This window comes from Nicotiana tabacum, chromosome 9 (assembly GCF_000715075.1).
Source record: "Nicotiana tabacum cultivar K326 chromosome 9, ASM71507v2, whole genome shotgun sequence".
NCBI classification, from domain to species: domain Eukaryota; kingdom Viridiplantae; phylum Streptophyta; class Magnoliopsida; order Solanales; family Solanaceae; genus Nicotiana; species Nicotiana tabacum.
The window spans coordinates 75,812,905-75,833,536 of NC_134088.1; the positions used below are offsets into that span (position 1 = coordinate 75,812,905).

Consider the following 20,632-nt stretch of genomic DNA (forward strand, 5'->3'; position numbering starts at 1 on the left):
AACAAACAAAAGGAGGTGAAACTCCATTGTAATAAAGAAGAGATAGAGTTGATAGGTATGTTGGAGGAAAAAATAAAGACCGGGAAAATAGACCAAGTGGCTAGCAAGCTATTTGGTGGATGGGGTTGTATAACAAATCTGAGTGAGCACTATAATGGGAGAATATGGATGGCCTGGAAACAAGACTGTTTCAAAATGAATCTACTGTCTAAGCATGCACAAGCAGTTACTTGTCAGGTTACTCACAATAGCCTGCAAGTTACATTTGTGATGACCGTAGTATATGCTTTTAATACAAAAGAAGATAGAAGAAGTTTATGGAGTTGAGCAGGAGTATGGGTAGTCCATAGATTGTTATGGGAGATTTCAACTCTGTGTTGAACATTGAAGACAGAGTAGGAGGAAATCCTATTAACTATGGCTGAAATAGCAAATTTTCACCAATGTATAGAACAATGTGACTTAATAGAATTGCCTACAAGTGGTAGCAGATATACATGGAATGACAGACATGGGGATAGTAGGATCTTATCCAAGATTGACTGGGTGTTTATTAACTCAGATTGGCTCATTTCTATGCCCAATTTTAATGCACAATACTTAGAAGAAGGAATCAGCGATCACTGTCCACTCAAGATATTACCCATCAATGTACACAGGAGAGCCAAAAGTATTGCAATGTATGGGCCTCATCCAAACTTCCTAGATGTAGTTAAGGAGGGGTGGAATCAGGCAGTACAAGGGTGTAGCATGTTCAGAGTAGTCAAGAAGCTAAAACTGTTGAAGCACAAGCTTAGAGATCTAAATAGAAGGCACTTCAATAATATTGTAGCTACAGCTGATCCAGATAAGTTGGCTCTTGCCAGAGCACAAGCAGAATTACATAATAATCCATTGGATACTAGGTTGCAGGCAGAAGAACATCAGAAGTTTTAAAGGTTCAGAAGATCATCTTATCTTGCTGAAGTATTTTTACAACAAAGAAGCAAAGTTACATGGATTAAATTGGGGGATGAAAACAATAGATATTTCTTTTCTATAATCAAGCACAGGAGATTACAAGAAGCTATAATTCAGCGAAGTGATGAGCATGGGAGAATGTAGACTGACCAAGAAGACATAGCAGCAATCTTTGTGGACTACTATCAGGAATTGCTAGGGACAAAGGGCAGAAATAGACCACAAGCTTTTCATAGTTTTCTGAGGAATGTGAAGACACTGTCAACTACCCAACAAATGCAGTTGGTAAGGCCATACTCAGTTGCTGAGGTTAAGACTGCTATGTTTAGTATAGAGGAAACAAAGAGCCCTGGACCAGATGGATATGGGAGTGATTTCTATAAAGCTTCATGGTCCATTATTAGAGATGAGGTGACAAGTGTAGTACTGAAGTTTTTTGAGAATGAGCAACTACTCACACAGATCAACTCTACTATTATTGCTCTTATTCCAAAAGTGGATAATCCCCTACTGGCCGGTCAACTCAGGCCTATTTCATATGCTGCAATGTCATTTACAAGTGCATTTCTAAGATAATTTGCAAGAGATTAAGGAAAGCTATACCAATGATTGTTGTTGATAATCAAGCAGCTTTTATAGAAGGGAGATCTTTGATTCATAATGTACTTATATGTCATGACATTTTAAGACATTACAACAGGAAGACTACCCCAAGATGCTTGATTAAAATTGATCTAAAGAAAGCCTATGATATGGTTAGATGGGAGTTTCTGGAGGAAGTACTTAAAGGCTATGGATTTCCTATTCCATTTATACACTGGATCATGTTGTGTGTCACAACTACCACATTTACAGTAAAAGTAAATGGTGGTGGATTTGGCTACTTTGAGGGGAAGAGAGGACTCAGACAAGGAGATCTCATGTCTCCATTGTTATTTGTTCTAGTCATAGAATATCTAACTAGAGTGCTAAACAAAATGAGTGACTGATGCTGTTCTGCAAAGGTAATCTCCAGTCCATTCACAGGATGATGGAAGTTGTGAACCACCTTAGTGAAGTCTCAGGGTTGGTGGCTAACATGGAAAAGTCCAACATCTTTTTAGCAGGGATGGTTGATGAACTGAAACAGATAATCTTGAGTAACACAGGTTTCTCAGCTGGTACTTTACCTATGAGATACCCGGGGTTACCTCTAACCTCTAAAAAGTGAAGCAAAGTTGAATGCCATTAGTGGAGAAGATTACAAAGAGGATCAACTCTGGTTATTCTAAACAGCTTTCTTATACTGGTAGACTGCAAATTATAAATGATGTTCTCTTTGCAGTGTATAATTTTTGGGGAGCTGTCTTCGTACTTCCACAAAGTGTCATCAAGGAAGTTGACAGGAAATGCAGGGAGTACCTCTGAGGCAGCACTGAAGGGCACAGGAAATTGGCACTGGTGGCTTGGGATACAATATGTAGACCTAAGAAGTGTGGAGGGATAAACATCAAGGGTTGCAAGCTATGGAATGTGGCATCTGTGGGAAAGCTGCTATGGCAACTGGTGACAAACAAGGAAATATTCTGGGTAAGGTGGGTGCATGGCATTTATATGAAGACATGTAGGAGTATATGGGACCACAGACTGTAGTTAGTATTGGAAGAAGCTTAATGGGCTAAAGCACAATGACTCTGTGGTATAATGGAAGTACATACACTTTGACAGGAAGCGGTACTTATTCTGTCTCAAGCAGTAATAATGCATTGCTTGGTCAAATGTCAAGACTGTGGGAAATGGACTTGATACGGAGTGGTGTTATGCTACCCAGACAGAGATTTATACTATGGTTAGCCAATCAATACAAGCTGCTAACTAGGGAGAAACTTCTAAAGATGCATATTCCTGTTACTGGAGATACAGGTTGTCGCATGTGTGAATTGGATGTTTTAGAGACTCATCAGCACTTGTTTGCAGATTGTAGGTGGGTGAAAACCATGAGAGGAGCACTAACAAGGTGGTCAGGTATCACTCTATCAGATATGGCAATACCTGAGACCTTGCAGTGGATTAGAAGAAGGCATTGGAAGCAGTTTAGAAAGGAAGTAGCAGCAGCAATGATAGGTGCGATGGTCTACTATACTTGGCAAGCTAGGAACTGGAAAATATTTAGACAAGTTAGACTAAACATGGATTTTTGTATTGACCAAATCCAGAAAGAGATCAAAGAAAGAATAAGAATGCGTGCAGAGTCAAGAAGAGCAAGGCATTGTCCAGTGTTGATACATAGATTGTGTAGCTAGTTTGTGTAGCAGGCTTCGTTTTGTATTGAGTCAATGTATTTAGTCATGTTTTTTTTAGGCCTTGATGTACTGGGAAGTGCCTAGTACTCTCGATGCTCCTAGGATGTAAAGCTTTTGGTTGTTATGATAATTTTCACAGGTTATTACCAAAAACAAAAAGTCCTGCTCTCTTTTTGTACTAGATATACTGCTAAACCCTCTCTATTTGTTGGGACTGGGGCGTATAAGTTGTTGTTGTTGTTGTAAATAGTATGAAATGTAATTTCGGTAGAACCTAGTTGGCAATGTGATACTAAAATTATCAATTGTATAGAGTCTTTCTGAGAATACACATTTTAGGAACAGAGAGTAAGGACATTTCTCTAAAAAGATACCACATAAATAAGATCACATATAGTTCAATAGCATTTGAATAGGCAAAGAGCGTGAATGTCAAGTACAGTAGAGGAATGGGTGAACAATTTATTTAAAACAAAAGTAACATCACATTCCAAGTCAGATTCCTTGTTTCCAATCACATTCCTCCCCCCCCCCATTTCCGTGCTCATTGGGAGACATCTAGCTGCATTCTTGGTACTGTTAAGTTAGAGGTCCAGCAGCCTTTAAAGAATCGCAGCAAAGTGAAAACGTAAAATTAACATGCCAGAAATAATAAAATACCAAAGACAGAAAATAAAAGGAAATGTATGAAGGATCACTTACAGAACTAAGAACAAATTATTGAGGAGCTTGATTTTGATGAGAGATAATTAAGAAGACGGTCTCTAGCCGTACTTATTGCAGCAAAACATACACATAGATGTTGGTCAAGACTCAGAAGCTCGTCAAGGAAAGTGCTATGTCTCCTCTGAAGTTGCTTCAGTGCCTCCTGGATGTGATACCGATCTCTCCCACTCTCTAGCCCAAAGTGAATAGTACCATTGTAGGACTCCACCGCGTCATGTAACCGGCCCACCAGACTCTTTACAGTATTTAAGTGATTGTGGAGAAAAAAAATCCCTCTTGTTGCTTCATCCAGCTGCATGAGATCTAGTTCTTTCTTTTCCATATTTAAAGGGAGGCAAGCGGGGCAGATTGGGATGGCAACAAGAGCAGCAAAACCATGAGTAGCTATAATAACAGCTGATATGACCACTCCAACAGTAGCTGCAACTAAACATATGGCTGAGCCTCTGATGGCACGTCGGAGAAGTTGGACCTTTGAACGTGACTTGTGTAGACGAAGTTCAAGCTGCTTCTTTAGCTGGAAGGAGCTATCAAACATATCATTGAAGTTATAGATGTCACGGCCAGGAAAGTGATTAGCGAGGCTGTCGAACTGGAGGAAGATGTCAAATGCCAAATCATATTGAGCTTGCGAAAGGGAATGTCCAACAAACTCCAAGCCCAGGGCAAGGACATCAAGAAGTTTATGAATTGGGGCATACAAGAGTCGAGCTTTGTTCACACTTTGAGAGATAAGGATACAGAGAAGAGCAGTTTGCTCAGTACTGTCAAGGTAGTTAGTAATAAGTTGGTTTAGGGTGTCCGGTCTTATATGCAGAAGTGTCTCTTGGACAGACTCATGGTTGGGTTTAAGGACATCCTCTAGTTGCAGCAGTTCCTCCTGGAATTCAATTTGTGCTACCTCGACGTTCAGTTCCGGAGGGACCACATAATGCACCTTGGACCAGATCTCTTTGTTGCAAGAAGCTTGAACAACAAGTGCATATGCTTGTGAGAGGTCGACAGTAGGTGAAGCTCGGGAACTTGATGTTTTATCATCAGCTAAATCGCCTGCAGTTCATTTACATAGATTTGAAGGAATCAGAATATGCCTGGTGCAAGGAAAATTGCTAAACTTTCATTCGAACCACTCTATTTCATCTTTGTGCCTATTGAACCATCAAACACTATATGATTCAAAAAGAGTAAATTAATGTCAGCAGAAAAAAGGCAAGGTAATTATACGCCATATAGAAAAAATTTAGGGGATGCACAGGTCTATCACGAACTTTGTCAGAGAACAAATGCGCGAGTATCCAGGGATGAAAGAAGAAGTTTCCTGAGTTTCCCTCTGCTATCAAATCCTCTCTGGAAGAAAATAATTATCTGATAGGATTCTACCCTTTTTCTTTCTTTCCTTTTTTTTCGTGGTTCTTTGGTAAAATCAAAATATCATTAACATCCCATCAAGATGGTGTCAGGAAATATGTACAGAAAGGATTCTACCAATATCTAATTGTTTTCCAAGAGGACAAGTATATGGAGCAGCTGCATTTCTTGTCGTTCTAGCCACTTCGCTCAATCCCACATGTGCTTACTCAAGTCTAAACCACAGAGATTCCTCATCTTAAGTAAATATCTTGAACTTCCTGTTAATGACATGAAGCTTACAAACAATAGTGAAATCAGGAATTTATACTAGGGGATTCAAAAGATATTTAAATGCCACCTGGTATAAGCACTATTTACCTAAAGCAGCTTTTGTACCACCTTTACCATAACACTAGAATTTTCGCTTGTATCAAGGGGATTCAACAGTTTATATATAACAAAAAAAAATTATTTTTCCCTATTTGTGCATTATAATTTTTCATGGGATTTAATTGAATCCCCTTCCCTCCTACTAGCTCCGCCGCTGCAAGTACCTAATTACAACCCGCCTTGCACCTACCATGTGCCACACAAAAATTTATACATAATGAATCTTTGCTCATTTTCAAATCTTTAATGCTTCAATTAACATAGCTTCAAGTTTGGGATAACAACAGAAACCGGCGAAACATAATTGATTCTTTTGTACTTCACTACAGCTAAAACTCAAAAAATTTACCTTCCAAAGCTGGAGGTGAGTGATTAGTTTTTGCTGTTAATGATAATCGCCGCAGACAATGCAGCATTTGTTTCCACTGTGTGTGTGGTGCTGGTACACAGCACAAATAGAGATCATTTATTGGATGATAAGAATCAATCAAATGATCCAAAGCGCAAAGCAGAATCTGCAAAAGTAAGGTACAATAGGAAAAGATAACAATTTAAACTGAAATTAAGTACCGAATGAAGGAAATATTAACCAGTGAAATAACTAGTGAATTTAATTGGTTACTTCAGTTTGCATTGCTCAAATTAATTAAGCAACTACAACATTAAACCTTATAATGCTTTGCAATAGTATCCAAGAATTACAACATACTACTCACTTCCCAATGACTCATGACATATCCCCACCACCCCCAACTCCAAAAATGAAATGGGTATTACTGGAAAAATTGAATTTTTCAAACAAATAAGAACTTAAATCAGATAAACGCACAAGAAAAAGAAATTAAAGGGGCAGCAAAAATTCTAAAAAGAAAAGGAAAAAATGACAAAGAGCTCTAACTTGCTTACCGTGAATCAAACACAAGCATAAACGCACACCCAAATGAAATTCTTAACAAGACAGCAAGTTCTTGTTAAGAATCTAGATAAAAGCCTGTGTCGTTGACTTGCTTTAATAAAACCTTAAAAACAACGGAAAAGGGCCAAAATATGGAGTTGACCCGGAGAAGAGAGATGGACTAGTGGGGGATTGGCAATTATGATTTATATTTATTTTAGTTAGTGTGTCTTATTTAAATTGGGTGGGCGGGTTAAATTATCTTAAATAGGTGACCATATTTAAATTGGAAGAAAAAGAAATCCGCATAGGCGCCATGCAGGAAAATAAAGGTGGGACATAGCGATCTACCGGATGAGGGTAAATGTAGGGTATAATTGTAAGGATAAATATGTCAAGAAAGTATAACGAAGGGTAAATGTAACCCTTTTTGAAGATTAGAGGGGTAAATATAATCCTAAAGTATAACGAAGGAAAAATGTAACCTGTTTTAACGTGTAAGAGGTAAATATGAACCTAATGTATAACTGTAGGGATATTGTTGATAGAAAAATTAAACGGAGGGTAAATAAGGCCTATTTATGATAGTAAAAAGGCAAATCAGGCCCTAAATAATGGTGGATATCTATGGGTGATGTTCATTAATGACATATTTTTCTTCCACTTTTTATGCCTATATAAAGGCTTTATAATAGATAGAAAAATACACACAATTGAACAAGAAAATATCTTCTTTCTCTATCTTTATTTCTTGTTCATGTTTTACTAAATTACTTTTATTTCATAACACGTTATAAGCACGAATTAGCTTCTACTCAAGTCCGATGTGACACACACTAGCTACCACCACTCTGCTTTCTGGTATATTTATTTTACGCCTGTGTCGATCCGGAAAGAATTATTTATCATGGGTCCTTGATGCTGAAATTCACCTTACTACAAAAGTTATTGAAAATATTATTATAGAAGGAAATGAAACATCAGGCCAGGATAAAGCAAAGGCTATGACTTTCCTTCGTCATCATCTCGATGAAGGGTTAAAGACTGAATACTTAACCCTAAAAGATCCATTTGAATTATGGAGCAGTTTGAAGGAACGATATGATCATCCTAAGGCAACGATATTGCCGAGAGCTCGATATGAATGAATTCACTTACGGTTACACGATTTTAAAACTGTAAGTGAATATAATTATGTTGTATTTAGGATAACTTCCCAACCTAAATTATGTGGAGAAATTGTGAATGATGAGGATTTACTAGAAAAGACTCTTTCTACTTTTCATGCCTCAAATATGGTATTGCAGCAACAATACCGTGAAAAGGGTTTAAAGAAATATTCTGAATTAATCTCAAGCCTACTGGTGGCTGAGCAACATAATACCCTTTAAATAAAAAATCACGAAGCACGTCACACTGGATCTGCACCATTTTTCGAAATGAATATGGTAGCAGCTACTCAAAAGTCTGAAAGAAGACAAAATCATTATCGTGGTCGTGGTCGTGGCCATAGTCGTGGACGTGGACATGGACATGGAAGGGCACGAAATAATTATCGTCATCATGGTAAAAATAAAAAAAGAACAATAAGGATCCTCAAAATAATCCTTTAAAAGGAAGAGTTAATATTTGCCACATGTGTGGTATGAAAGGTCATTGGGCACGTGTTTGTCGTACACCTGACCATTTTGTCAAACTTTATCAAGCATCCAATAAAAGAAAAGATAACAATGTGGAAACACACTTGACTTTTCAAAATAATGATGATAAAGCAGGTCCATCAAACAAATATGATGATGTTGAGGCAAATATTACATATAAAGATGATGATTTTGGAGGCCTTACAAATATTACTCATTTAGAAGCTGGAGACTTCTTTGAGGATATTGACTGAAGAAGTGATTATCTTACTGGGGAATAAAGCTTTAAGAAAAGTTGTTATTTTCATATTATGTCTTTATGTAGTTTGTTTTTCTTAGTGTACTTCCCTAAAGCATCATATATGCTAGTTTCTACATTCCTCGTGTTTCTTTTATTTATAGCATGTATTTCTTATGATATACTTTTTGTTTATTTATGAAGAATATAAAAATTTCCCAGTCTTCAGTTAGACCCAAGATCAATAAAGATGATATATGTCTTTTAGATAGTGCTACAACACATACTATTTTAAGAGATACGAGATATTTCTCTTATTTTGTGATGAAAGAAGCCAATGTTAATGCGATATCCGGCAGTACAAAATTAATTGAAGGCTATGGAAAAGCAAATTTGTTACTATCCAGAGGAACAAATTTGGCTATTAATGAAGCATTATATTGTAGTAAGTCTCAAAGAAACTTACTAAGTTTCAAAGATATTCGCCAAAATGGATATCACATTTAGACTACAAAAAATGAAAAGATTGAATATCTTTGTATTACTAAAATAAAGTCGGGTAAGAAATATGTACTCGAAATGTTACCCGCTCTTTCATCCGGCTTATATTACACAAGTATTAGCAGGATTGAAATACATGCCTTAGTAAATGAGAAGTTTACTAATCAAGATAATTTTATTATTTGGAATGACCGGTTGGGTCATCCGATTCTACTATAATGCATAAAATAATTAAAAATTCATATGGATATTCAATGAATGTCACACCCCTTTTCTACACTCCCCCTCCCCCCTCCCCCCCCCCCAAAAAAAAAAAGATATGGATGTTAAGGATTGTGGCGGGTTAAAGAGTTTTTTCAATTAAAGTAACAAATTTGAGTAGGAATTATTTTATTTACAGAGTCACCACTTGGAATAGATTTTTGGGTATTCCAAGTCACCTTTTATTTGAATCCCTATTCAAAGGAAGAATTGACTCTTTTATTATTGGTCTGAGAAAATAAAGTCCAGGTAAGAAATTTTGTTGACCCGGGAGAAAGTGTAAGGCATTCCCCGAGTCTCGTGGTTTTAGCACAGTCGCTTTATTGACTAGAACTTGGCTTGAATTAATTTTGGATAAACTGTTATTTATTGGTTTCCATGTTTTATCTATCTGCTTTTAAATATGGGATTATCTTAGAAACGAATCACGTGTGTGAATCCGTTTTGTTTATTATGCTAAAATCATGACATGCGTACGTGTACACAATTAATAACACTTTATTAATTATTATGATTGTTCGGCTAAAGTCGCGCGAACGCGTACCTTGATTTATTTTGAAAACCATAATTATGTCACGCGAACGTGTACATAATCACGATAATTGATTAAAATGCGCCTAACGCATTCTAAGAATTTTCCTAAACTAATTTTGAGATTATTGTGAAGGTCCAAGGTTATGAAATTTATTTGTGGAGGAAACAAAACTAATTAGCTAAGGAAAGACTGACTAGCTTATTCACTAATCTATTGTGTTGGGCTTGGTATTTTGAACCTATTTGAGCCCATTTCTGATTATTGCTAATCTGACCAAACCAAACCCTCATGGCCCATTATTTGTAAAAAAGAAAAAGAAAAAAAGAAACTGAACCAAAGTTGATTTTAATCACGTAGCCCACTTCAGCTTAAGAACAATGGTCCATTTATAATTAAAGTGCTAATTTCCACCTAGAGTTAACAAGACTCTCTTCCCACAACTAACAAATGAAGGATTAATTATACTAAACAGAGCATAGGTCTCGTTGCAAACTCTTTTACTAGGTGGTATTCAAGTCAAATTAAATCAAACAAACAAAATTTTAGAATACAAAAAGCAGCAAACAAGCAGGAAACTAACGAAATTGAACTTAAACCAGTAGGGACATCATCGAGGCGCACACACAGATAATTTCAACAAATATGTAGCAGGATATTTCTCTAAGCAAAACCATAAAAAGATACATAAATAATAAAGATTTAAGGTAAAATATTGGACCTTTAGTAACAAAAATTTTTCCTTTATTAACAAGCACCTCCTATGAAATTACAACAGCTGAATCGACGCCAAATGGACCCTAACAGTGAAAACTCGCCAGAACCCGAACAGAAAACGCAGCAGCGTCGGAACCTCACCGGCAACTTGAACGGAACTAGCGACCAACGAATGGAGCTTTAACCGAACTCGATCTCAAAAAAATGCTCCTTTTTTTATGAGGTAAAGAGCGTTGTTTTAAAGTGTTTTGGAGTTATTTTGGGGATGTTTTAGGTCAGCTTTTGACTGCTTTGCTGATTTGGGGATGTTCTTAGCTCGTTTTTGGAGTTGTTCGGGGATGGTTTGGAGCTGCTTTTTGGGGTTGTTTCTGCTGGGTTTTGGTACGGATTTTGGGATGGGTTTAACAGAGAAATTGGGGCTGTTTGTAAGGTAAAAGAGCTGCTGGTTTTGGTAGTGTTTAACTGGTGGTTAACGGAGATTCATGGCTGCATTTTTAGCAGATTTTCAGCTCTTTTTTGGAGTTTTTTTTTTGAGGTTGTTAATGGAGGATTGGTGGTGAAACTAGATGGAAAAGAGGTTGTTTTAGTGGAGAAGCCAAGTTGTGCTACTTTTTTATTTTTTTCCCTTATTTATCTCTTAGGTGATAATTTTTTATCAGATTCTTCCTCCCTCCTTTGCGAAGAGAACGTTCCCTCTATTTTCTCTCCCCTTTTTTTTGACTTTCCTCCTCCCTTTTTTGATTTTTCTCCTCCCCCTTTTGGCTTTTTTGTTATATGTGTTTGGGGTAGAGATGAATCTCCTTTTTTTGTGAGTGTCCGTGTGTGTTGGTGGAGGGATTATGTGAGGGAAGTGCATGGAGAAAGTGAGAGTGAGTGAAAAAATATTCACGCATAGTCAAAAATTAGGTGCTCACAGCATGCCCCTCTTTATTTGAAAAGATGTAGTGTTTTCAGACAAAGAAAGATGAGTGATACAACTAATTTTTGGCCATACCATTATTCAAAAGAGAAGAGATAAGAGAAAAGAGTGCAACCGAGTCATGGTTTTGGACAACCTATATATCTCGGGTTATAAGGGAATCATGCCGCATGTAGTTCAAGGAAAAGGATGGAATGCTGAGTTGGAGAGTCGAGTGAGGTTCCGTCGAGGTTCCGATCTGTAGTCGTGTCATTACATCAAAACCAAAAGAGAATAAACAAGCCTATCAACTATGAGTTACAAGATTCATATCTATAAGTCTTCTAAAACTTGATCTTGAGTCTTGACTGGTTATTCACGTAGACTCTGATCTGAACCTTGATGCTTGCTCGCTGCATGTGCCAGTTCATTCTTCTATGGCCTCTTCCGATGAAGACGGGAAATGCAATGCTCGTGACTTCAGTCATGTCTTGAGCAATTCACATCTTTTCATCCATTTCAGCATTCAAGATTCACTTCTTTTTTGTTTTCTTTCCTTTATTTTGGATTGAGACTTCTTTTATTGGTGATCTCGAACCCGTGCTTCGAGGTAAAACCTGCTTAGACACCAAAACAAATAAACGAACGAAATTTTTCTGCCCCAATTTTTACTAGGAAACTTTTGTGAGTTATTTATAATAAAACTCTATACTATTTCATTATTGAAAGCAATAAAAGGTCAAGATTGGTATACCCTGAGAAAACATGATTCTTTGGGAATGGTGTACCATGATTGTCTAAATGGTGCCTAAACTAAGGATTGGTGTACCTTATATTGGGGAAATGTGATGGGGAATAGTGTACCCTGATACTGGTAAGGAGACTAAGGAGTGAAAACCCTATGTTTAAAAAATAAAAATCAACTAAGGAGTGGAGATCCTATGTCGGAAAACACAGCTAGGGATTGGTGTACCCTGATACTGGTGAGGAAATATAACTAGGGGTTGGCGCCTTGTATTATTGATAAGAAATGTAACCAAGGGTTGGCGTCCTGCATTACTGATATGAAATGTAACTAGGGGTTGGCGCCCTGTATTACTGAAAAGGAAATGTAACCAGGGTTGGCGCCCTGTATTACTGAAAATGGAAATGTAACCAGGGGTTGGTGGTCCAACCTTTCCATCCTTTACTCAATGAAATATATTTTGTCTTTTTGTGTCATTATGTGCTTAATCCTTTTCCCGCTAGTTCTAGTGACATGACATCCATGCGGAGTTTTTGGCCAGATCTTAGAAAATTGATTTAGTCTTGAAGTGGATAACTGAGAACAAGACACTTTCGAGGATGAATAAATAATCGAAACACTTTGGAATTAAGCTCAAGTAAAATCACGTGGAACTAGAATAGTCATACATGTGGAGGTTAACGATCTTTACCTTCAAATCATTGTGAAGATCGAGTTTGAGGAAGAATCAATTGAAGATTGGTGTAAAGTTTGACATCAATGGATGGAAAGTGTCTTTCGACCACGACATACCAAGAAGACAGACATGTTCATAAATGTTGTGATCGCGAAAGGATACTATGTTTGGCGCTCTCGAGGCTGGGAGGCCCTTTTTCTGCTATCCAAACTCTGTATACCCTCCGTTACCCTTTTTGAGATTATGTTATTTTCTTTGACAACTCTCTTTTGGAATCAAGTTTCGAGTTAAAAGTCCAAAAATAAAAATTAAAATAAAAAAAATAAAAAGAAAAGTTCATGCCTCAAGAGTACAAAGTGGTGAAACTGAAAAAAGAATAAGAAAAGAACAATCAAAGATCCATGCCCTCAGAAAATAAAAGTTGGGGCAACTTGTTTTGAAAAAAAAAAGAGAAAAAAGAAAGAAAGATTAAAAAAAATATAGTTAGGCCAGATGTTTGAACTACGTTTGACTTGATTCCTTAAAAAGGAATACGTAGGCAGCCTTACACGGTTCGGTCCAACCAAATAAGAATTCCAAAAAAAAATCCAGTATCTAAAACTGGGGCATGAGTTTGTTTTCGTTTTTTGAAAGAGTCGATTCCAAGAGTTGAAAGTATAAAACCCATCATATTGAGTCTACTTTGAGCCTTCATGTCATCATTTCTTTCTAACCATATCCAAAAGCCTTCCAAACAAGACCTTTTGATCAGTTTTGAGAATGCCAAGGGAATTCCGCTATGAGCAATGGTTGTCATATGGAGGACATAGTCATGGTTCTCACTCAAGGAATCAAGAAAAGAAAAGAAAAGAAAAAAGAAAACAAAAAAGAAAAAAAAATGAGAGAGTCTTACTAGTGAAAATCTTCACAGGCACTGTAAGACGGCGTAAAGTAGAGATAAATAAATGAGAGAGATTTGTTGGTGAAAATCTCTCGGGGAATCACTAGTCAAAAGTAAGTCGTGAAACTGATGTATAAAAATTAACACAAACAAGCCTGACTTCAAGGCCCGGAGGAATAACGAAATGAATGATTAGAACAGTTTGATAGATCAGGCCGTTGAGTCCAAAATGCATGTCATGATCATTATGGCTAGTTACCTCATTCAAAAGAAAAAGAAAAAAAAAGCATTTTCCTTCTTTATATATATATATAACTCTTCCTTCTTTCCTTCCTCATGAAGGCATCTATTGTAAATATTGTTTCTTAGCATCATTATATCATTTGTTTTGAGTCATTCCTTGTCAAAACAAGTAAGAAAGGATTTCAAAATCTGCTACCAGCTTTTCAGTTTCACAAAGCAAATTTTGGCCAGAACATTCAAGATAACATTATCGGAGAAGTAGCATGCACACAGTTGTTACAGTCGACAAGTCTTGAGGATTTGCGCAGTACAAAGGTTCCCCGAAAGATATCTTTGTCTACCTACTTGTCAAAAACAAGCAAAGAAAAGACCGCAAGATTAATTACGGGTTCCCTATAGTACTGAACAAAGACTATGAGATGTGCACATCACACAAAAGGCGCATACCTAGTTGCGATTCTCTCTGATAATCAAATTGCTCGAAAAGCAAGAAGACATTCAAGCTATCAGAAAAGGTCACCTAAGCAAATATCTCCAATTGGGATAAGGCTGATTGAACCACAAACACAATCAGGTTTGGTACAGAGAGCAAAAGTCTCTTGAAAGAAACAACAAAGTCTACCAGCAGTGTAGCCAACTACCAAAACAGTCGGTCTTCCGGAAGAGAATGCGCACAAAGCCAAGCTGCCAAAGATATCAAGGCCACAAACCGACCACCACTTTGAAAGCTCACAGTTTTTCTTTATTTGAAGCAGGAACAAAGCAGCGCATAATGGCGATTCTCAAAGGACAAACGTCACAAAAGGTAAGCTCCTTAAAATCTCCATTTTCTTTTATTTTCAGCATGAGTCACTACTATTCATACCTCCCATTTTCGTAGCTTAACTCAGGTAGAACTTTTTCGCCTAGGGGGATCGAGCTTATAGTTCCGAGTAGAAGTACTCTTCGCTCAGGATGTTTTATGTAGCTTAACCCAGGTAGAACCTTTTCGCCTTGGGGGATCCAGCTCATAGTTCCGGGTAGAAGTACTCTTCACTGAGGATGTTTTATGTAGCTTAACCCAGGTAGGACCTTTTCGCCTAGGGGATCCAGCTCATAGTTCTGGGTAGAAGTACTCTTCGCTCAGGATGTTTTACATAGCTTAACCCAGATAGAACCTTTTCGCCTAGGGGGATCCAACTCATAGTTCCAGGTAGAAGTACTCATCGCTCAGGATGTTTTATGTAGCTTAACCCAGGTAGAACATTTTGGCCTAGGGGAATCCAGCTCATAGTTCCGGGTAGAAGTACTCTTCGCTCAGGTTATTTTACGTAGCTTAACCCAGGTAGAACCTTTTCGCCTAGGGGGATCCAGCTCACAGTTCTGGGTAGAAGTACTCTTCGCTCAGGATGTTTTATGTAGCTTAACCCAGGTAGAACCTTTTCGCCTAGGGGGATCCAGCTCATAGTTCCGGGTAGAAGTACTCTACGCTCAGGATGTTTTACGTAGCTTAACCCAGGTAGAACCTTTTCTCTTAGGGAGATCCAACTCATTAGTTCTGGGTAGAAGTACTCTTTGCTCAGGATGTTTTACGCAGCTTAACCCAGGTAGAACCTTTTACGCCTAGGGGGATCCAGCTCATAGTTCCGAGTAGAAGTACTCTTCGCTTAGGATGTTTTACGTAGCTTAACCCAGGTAGAACTTTGTCGCCTAGGGGGATCCAACTCTTAGTTCCGGGTAGAAGTACTCTTCGCTCATGATGTTTTACGTAGCTTAACTCAGGTAGAACCATTTTCGCCTAGGGGGATCCAGCTTATAGTTCCGAGTAGAAGTACTCTTCGCTCAGGATGTTTTACGTAGCTTAACCCAGGTAGAACCTTGTCGCCTAGGGGGATCCAGCTCATAGCTCCGTGTAGAATTACTCTTCGCTCAGGTTGTTTTACGTAGCTTAACTCAGGTAGAACCATTTTGCCTAGGGGGATCCAGCTCATAGTTCCGGGTAGAAGTACTCTTTGCTCAGGTTGTTTTACGTAGCTTAACTCAGGTAGAACCATTTCGCCTAGGGGATCCAGCTCATAGTTTCGGGTAGAAGTACTCTTCGCTCAGGTTGTTTTACATAGCTTAACCCAAGTAAAACCTTTTCGCCTGGGGGATCCAGCTCATAGTTCCAGGTAGAAGTACTCTTCGCTCAGGTTATTTTTCGTAGCTTAACTCAGGTAGAACCATTTCGCCTAGGGGATCCAGCTCATATTTCCGGGTAGAAGTACTCTTCGCTCGGGACGTTTTATGTATCTTAACTCAGGTATAACGTTTTTCACCTACGGAGACTCAACACTTCATCAATATTATAGGGCTCCAACCCCTGGTTACATTTCCTTTTCAGTAATACAGGGTACCAACCCCTGGTTACATCTTCTTTTCAATAATACAGGGCACCAACCCTTAGTTAAATTTCCTTTTGACAAACAAATTGAAATCTGGGTTACAATCCTGGATAACCCAAATAATAGAAAAGACGACAAAATAAGCTACCAAGACTCCTCCCTGGCTAAAGAGGAGTCATTTTTCAGTTACCAAGCGACATCTTAGCTACGGACTTCCACATCAGCATTATTACGACATTTAACCATTTTTATTGCTATGGATTCAACACTCAAATTTTGACTTTTGATCAAACTGCTCCCCATATTGGCTATCGGATTTTAGGACTTACAGCATGGGAACTTTCACAGTAACTAATTTGCCAAAGGACTTGGACAAATTCTCATGTTTCCCTATCATCACAGATCATCCAAGCAGAGCATGTCCTATTGCTCAAAACTGGTAGAAGTCAGCCAACATTTGCCTCCATTTTCATCACCAACTTGTTTACTTGTCTTTTCGTGACCTTAGTTGGATCAACAATAATGGTTCTTATTCCTTTGGTTGAGAAGATGCTTTTATTTCTGAGGGATCCTGGACTCGCCATTGCAAACCAACAAACCGACCACCTTAAACTAGGTTTTATTTCAAAACAACAAACATATTAGAATGAACATTCTTTTTTTTTCTTTTTCTTTTTCATTTTTTTCACTTTTATTTTTTTAAAATCATTCGATCGAACCTGATGTGGGTTGCCTACATATCATGTGGGAACATGAATCAGATCTTGCGTAGTTCAGGGGTGTTGACATAACATAAAAATATGATTTTTTTGTTTTATTTTTTGAAAATATTTGGCTTATTTTTTAAATGACTCTTCTTCTTTTTTTCAAAATTTTGACAGAGTTTCAGAATTTTTCAAATACCTGAATTTTTCATAACCGGGTAAGTTTCTCTCTCCTCACTCTTGGTTTTTCTTGATTTTCTTTCCCTATTCTAGAAGATGGTCAACATGCAAGCCGAAACAAATAAGTGCACAAGTAGCACGTTAAATGCATCAGGATAGTTTTTTAAATTGGGTACACCTGTCCTAGACGGACCCAACCCTTGTGTTGAGTCCCCAAAGTCAAATGTACGCGATGCAAACAAACGTACTTACTAGGGATCCGGCGTGAGGTTTGTTCTTCTATGTTTAAATCCTAGTGGAGAAGGTATCCATACTGGCTTACTCGATCATACAACTCGAGTCGAGGAGGGTCAGCGTACCGGAAGTATTGCTTTCCGGCTTAGTTGGTGGTGCTTCCCGCCTAAAATATGTATGACTAAAATCCTTCACCGGGTGACAAGCACCTCGGCTATCTCAAAGAAAGTTGGTTTTGTCAAGCAAATGCTCAATTTAATATCAAGAAGACTCATAGGGGTACGAGAGAAGACAGTTTATATGTACAATTCAACAATATCAAACAGGTAAAAAGCAGACAAATAGCACATTAGGCCTAAATAAATTACAGTATATACAAAAATTAATAAAGCCAAAAAAGTCAATGTACAAGCTCGAATTCTTGAGAGTCGCCAGAGTTGTCACACCCCTTTTCTACCCTCTCCCCCCTCCCCCTCCCCCCTCCCCGAAAAAATAAAAACATATGGATGCTAAGGATTGGGGCGTATTAAAGAATTTCCAATTAAAGTGACAAATTTGAGTAGGGATTATTTTATTTACAAAGTCGCCACTTGGAATATATTTTTGGGTGTTCCAAGTCATCTTTTATTTTAATCCATATTCAAAGGAAGATTTGACTCTTTTATTATTGGTCTGTGAAAATAAAGTCCGGGTAAGGAATTCTGTTGACCGAGGAGAAGGTGTAATGCATTCCCCGATTTCCGTGGTTCTAGCACAATCGCTTTATTGACTAGAACTTGGCTTGAATTAATTTTGGATAAAGTATGATTTATTAGTTTTCATATTTTATCTATCTGTTTTTAATTATTAAAATATGGGATTATCTTTGAAACGAATTATGTGCGTGAATCCATTTTGTTTATTGTGCTAAAATCATGGCATGCGTACGTGTACACAATTAATAACACTTTATTAATTATTAAGATTGTTCGGCCAAAGTCGCACGAACGTGTACCTTGATTTATTTTGAAAACCATAATTATGTCACACGAACGTGTACATAATCACGATAATTGATTAAAACGCGCCTACGACATTCTATGGTTTTTTCTAAACTAATTTTGAGATTATTGTGAAGATCCAAGGTTATAAAATTTATTTGTGGAGGAAACAAAACTAATTAGCTAAGGAAAGTCTGACTAGCTTATTCACTAATCTACTGTGTTGGGCTTGGCATTTTGAACCTATTTGAGCCCATTTCTGATTCTTGCTAATCTGACCAAACCAAACCCTCATGGCCCATTATTTGTAAAAAAAAAAAAAAAAAAAAAGAAATTGAACCAAAGTTGATTCCAATCACGTAGCCCACTTCAGCTTAAGAACAATGGTCCATTTATAATTAAAGTGCTAATTTCCACCTAGAGTTAACATGACTCTCTTCCCACAACTAACAAATGAAGGATTAATTATACTAAACAGAGCATTGGTCCCGTTGCTAACTCTTTTAATAGGTGATATTCATGTCAAATTAAATCAAACAAACAAAATTTTAGAATACAAAAAGCAGTAAAACAAGCAGGAAACTAACGAAATTGAACTTAAACTAGTAGGAACATCATCGAGGTGTACACAGAGATAATTTCAACAAATATGCAGCCGGATATTTCTCTAAACAAAACCACAAACAGATACGTAAATAACAAAGATTTAAGGTAAAAGATTGGACCTTTAGTAACAAAAATCTTTCCTTTATTAACAAGCACCTCCAATGAAATTACAACAGTTGAATCGACGCCATATGGACCCCAATAGTGAAAACCCGCCAGAACCTGAACAGAAAATGCAGCGGCATCGGAACCTCTCCGGCAACTTGAACGGAACTAGTGACCAACGAACAGAGATTTAACCAAACTCGATCTCAAAAAAACGCTGCTGTTTTTTATGAGGAAAAGGGGGCTGTCGTGAAGTGTTTTGGAGTGATTTTGGGGATGTTTTAGGTCAGTTTTTGACTGCTTTGCTGATTTAGGATTATTCTCAGCTCGTTTTTGGAGTTGTTCGGGGATGGTTTGGAGCTGATTTTGAGATGGGTTTAACAGATAATTTGGGGCTGTTTGTGCAGTGAAAGAGCTGCTAGTTTTGGTAGTGTTTAACTGGTGGTTAACGAAGATTCATGGCTGCATTTTTAGCAGATTTTCAGCTCGTTTTTTGGAGTTTTTTTTGAGGTTGTTAATTGAGGATTGGTGGTAAAACTAGATGAAAAATAGGTTGTTTTAGTGGGAAAGCCAAGATGTGCTACATTTTTATTTTTCTCCCTTATTTAGCTCTTAGGTGATAATATTTTATCAGATTCCTCCTTCCTCCTTTGCGAAGAGAACGCCCCCTCTGTTTTCTCTCCCCTATGTTTTTACTTTCCTCCTCCCCTCTTTGATTTTCCTCTTCCCCTTTATGATTTTTCTCCTTCCCTTTTTGTATTTTTTGTTATTTGTGTTTGGGGTAGAGATGAATCTCTTTTTTTTGTGAGTGTCCGTGTGTGTTGGTGGAGGGATTATGTGAGGGAAGTGCATGGAGAAAGTGAGAGTGTGAGTGGAAAAATATTCACGTGTAGTCAAAAATTAGGTGCTCACAATGAAGAACCAAAAGATTCTTCAATTTAAGAAATTCTCTTGTGTCGCATGTTCTCAAGGCAAATTAATTATTAGACCATCAACTATTAAAGTTAGGATGGAATCCCCGATATTTCTGGAACGTATACATGGTGATATATGTGGTCTCATTCACCCTCCATGTGGACCATTCAAATATTATATGGTTTTGGTAGATGCATCTACAAGATGATCACATGTGTGCTTATTGTCAACTTGCAATATGGCATTTATGAGATTGTTGGCTCAAATAATAAAACTAAGAGCACCATTTCCAGATTATACAATTAAGACAATTCGTCTTGATAATGCTGGTGAGTTTATATCTCAGGCCTTTACTGATTATTGTATATCAACTGGGATAACAATTGAGCATCCAGTTGCTCATATTCATACACAAAATGGTGTAGCGAAATCATTGATCAAATGCCTCCAATTAATTGCTAGACTAATGCTTATGAGAACAAAACTCCCCATTTCAGTATGGGGTCATGCTATTTTACATGCAACAGCACTTGTGCGGATAAGGCCCACAAGTTATCATAAAGTTTTCCCATTGCAATTGGCTTTTGGTCAGAAGCCAAATATTTCCCATC

The 20,632-nt window shown here is 37.6% G+C and overlaps 2 protein-coding genes across 2 annotated transcripts; one reads left to right on the plus strand and one right to left on the minus strand.

The window, feature by feature from the left end:
• The first annotated feature begins 417 nt into the window (after positions 1-417).
• On the plus strand, positions 418-1,536 carry LOC107783620 (uncharacterized). The gene is made up of 2 exons (XM_016604602.1): positions 418-912; positions 1,105-1,536. The coding sequence occupies exons 1-2, from the start codon at positions 418-420 to the stop codon at positions 1,534-1,536; spliced, it is 927 nt and encodes a 308-aa protein (XP_016460088.1).
• Positions 1,537-3,613: 2,077 nt separating this feature from the next.
• On the minus strand, positions 3,614-6,786 carry LOC107783624 (UPF0496 protein At3g19330). The gene is given in 4 exon segments (XM_016604610.2): positions 3,614-3,984; positions 3,986-5,018; positions 6,058-6,223; positions 6,615-6,786. Coding segments are annotated over 3 exon segments (1,125 nt in total). The 5' UTR covers positions 6,125-6,223; positions 6,615-6,786; the 3' UTR covers positions 3,614-3,959.
• Positions 6,787-20,632: the final 13,846 nt, after the last annotated feature.

Bases quoted from the DNA above. Each gene is read 5' to 3' on its own strand.
- LOC107783620 (XM_016604602.1), top strand. From the start codon at position 418: ATGGCTGAAATAGCAAATTTTCACCAATGTATAGAACAATGTGACTTA. The intron at 913-1,104 runs GCAGAAGAACAT...GGGAGAATGTAG, and splicing joins CATTGGATACTAGGTTGCAG to ACTGACCAAGAAGACATAGC.